Source organism: Cynoglossus semilaevis, unplaced genomic scaffold (assembly GCF_000523025.1).
Source record: "Cynoglossus semilaevis isolate Cse_v1.0 unplaced genomic scaffold, Cse_v1.0 C18915262, whole genome shotgun sequence".
Lineage (NCBI taxonomy): Eukaryota > Metazoa > Chordata > Actinopteri > Pleuronectiformes > Cynoglossidae > Cynoglossus > Cynoglossus semilaevis.
Window position 1 is genome coordinate 1 of NW_007590995.1, and position 602 is coordinate 602.

General features: G+C 47.3%; 1 protein-coding gene across 1 annotated transcript; it reads left to right on the forward strand.

Annotated features, from left to right (window-relative positions):
• Positions 1–6: 6 nt before the first annotated feature.
• On the forward strand, positions 7–585 carry LOC103399600 (leukocyte elastase inhibitor-like; the record flags this gene model as incomplete). The annotated part of the gene is made up of 2 exons (XM_008338269.3): positions 7–268; positions 366–585. Coding segments are annotated over exons 1-2 (367 nt in total), but the record flags the coding sequence as incomplete, so codon positions are not given.
• Positions 586–602: the final 17 nt, after the last annotated feature.

The following is a 602-nucleotide window of genomic DNA, read 5'->3' on the forward strand; positions in this document are numbered from 1 at the left end:
CATTGGAAGCCTCTCACGCCCCCCACTTTAGCTAAGCTAAGCCATTAGCAGCACAGCCCCAGACCGGGCTACAACGTCGTTAGCGACCGGCCCAAACTGGGTGTGCCTGCTCCGAGATAATATGATGCAAGTTCAGGTGTATTTGCTGAAATATCAGACACGTGCTTTTCCCATACAGATTCTGGAGCTGCCGTACAAAAACAAAGAGCTCAGCATGCTCATCCTTTTGCCCATGGATATCGAAGACGATACAACTGGTCTGGAAAAGGTTGAGCACTCACACCATTGTTGTCCTTTCAAACATACACATATGCTCATCATACAGCAAAGGTTCTAATAATACCTCAATCTCCATGCGCCCCCAGCTGGAGAAGGAGCTCACCTACGACAAATTTATGAAGTGGACTGATCCGGTAAGCATGAGTGAAAGTGAGGTGCGAGTGGCTCTGCCTCGGTTTAAGATGACGGAGAAGTACGACATGAAGAGGTTTCTCACCAACATGGGCATGGTGGACGTCTTTGACGTTGCACTGAGCGACCTCTCAGGTGAGACTCGTACTGCAAAACCATTTTTTGAGAGAGTAAATAAACTTGAAAAAAAA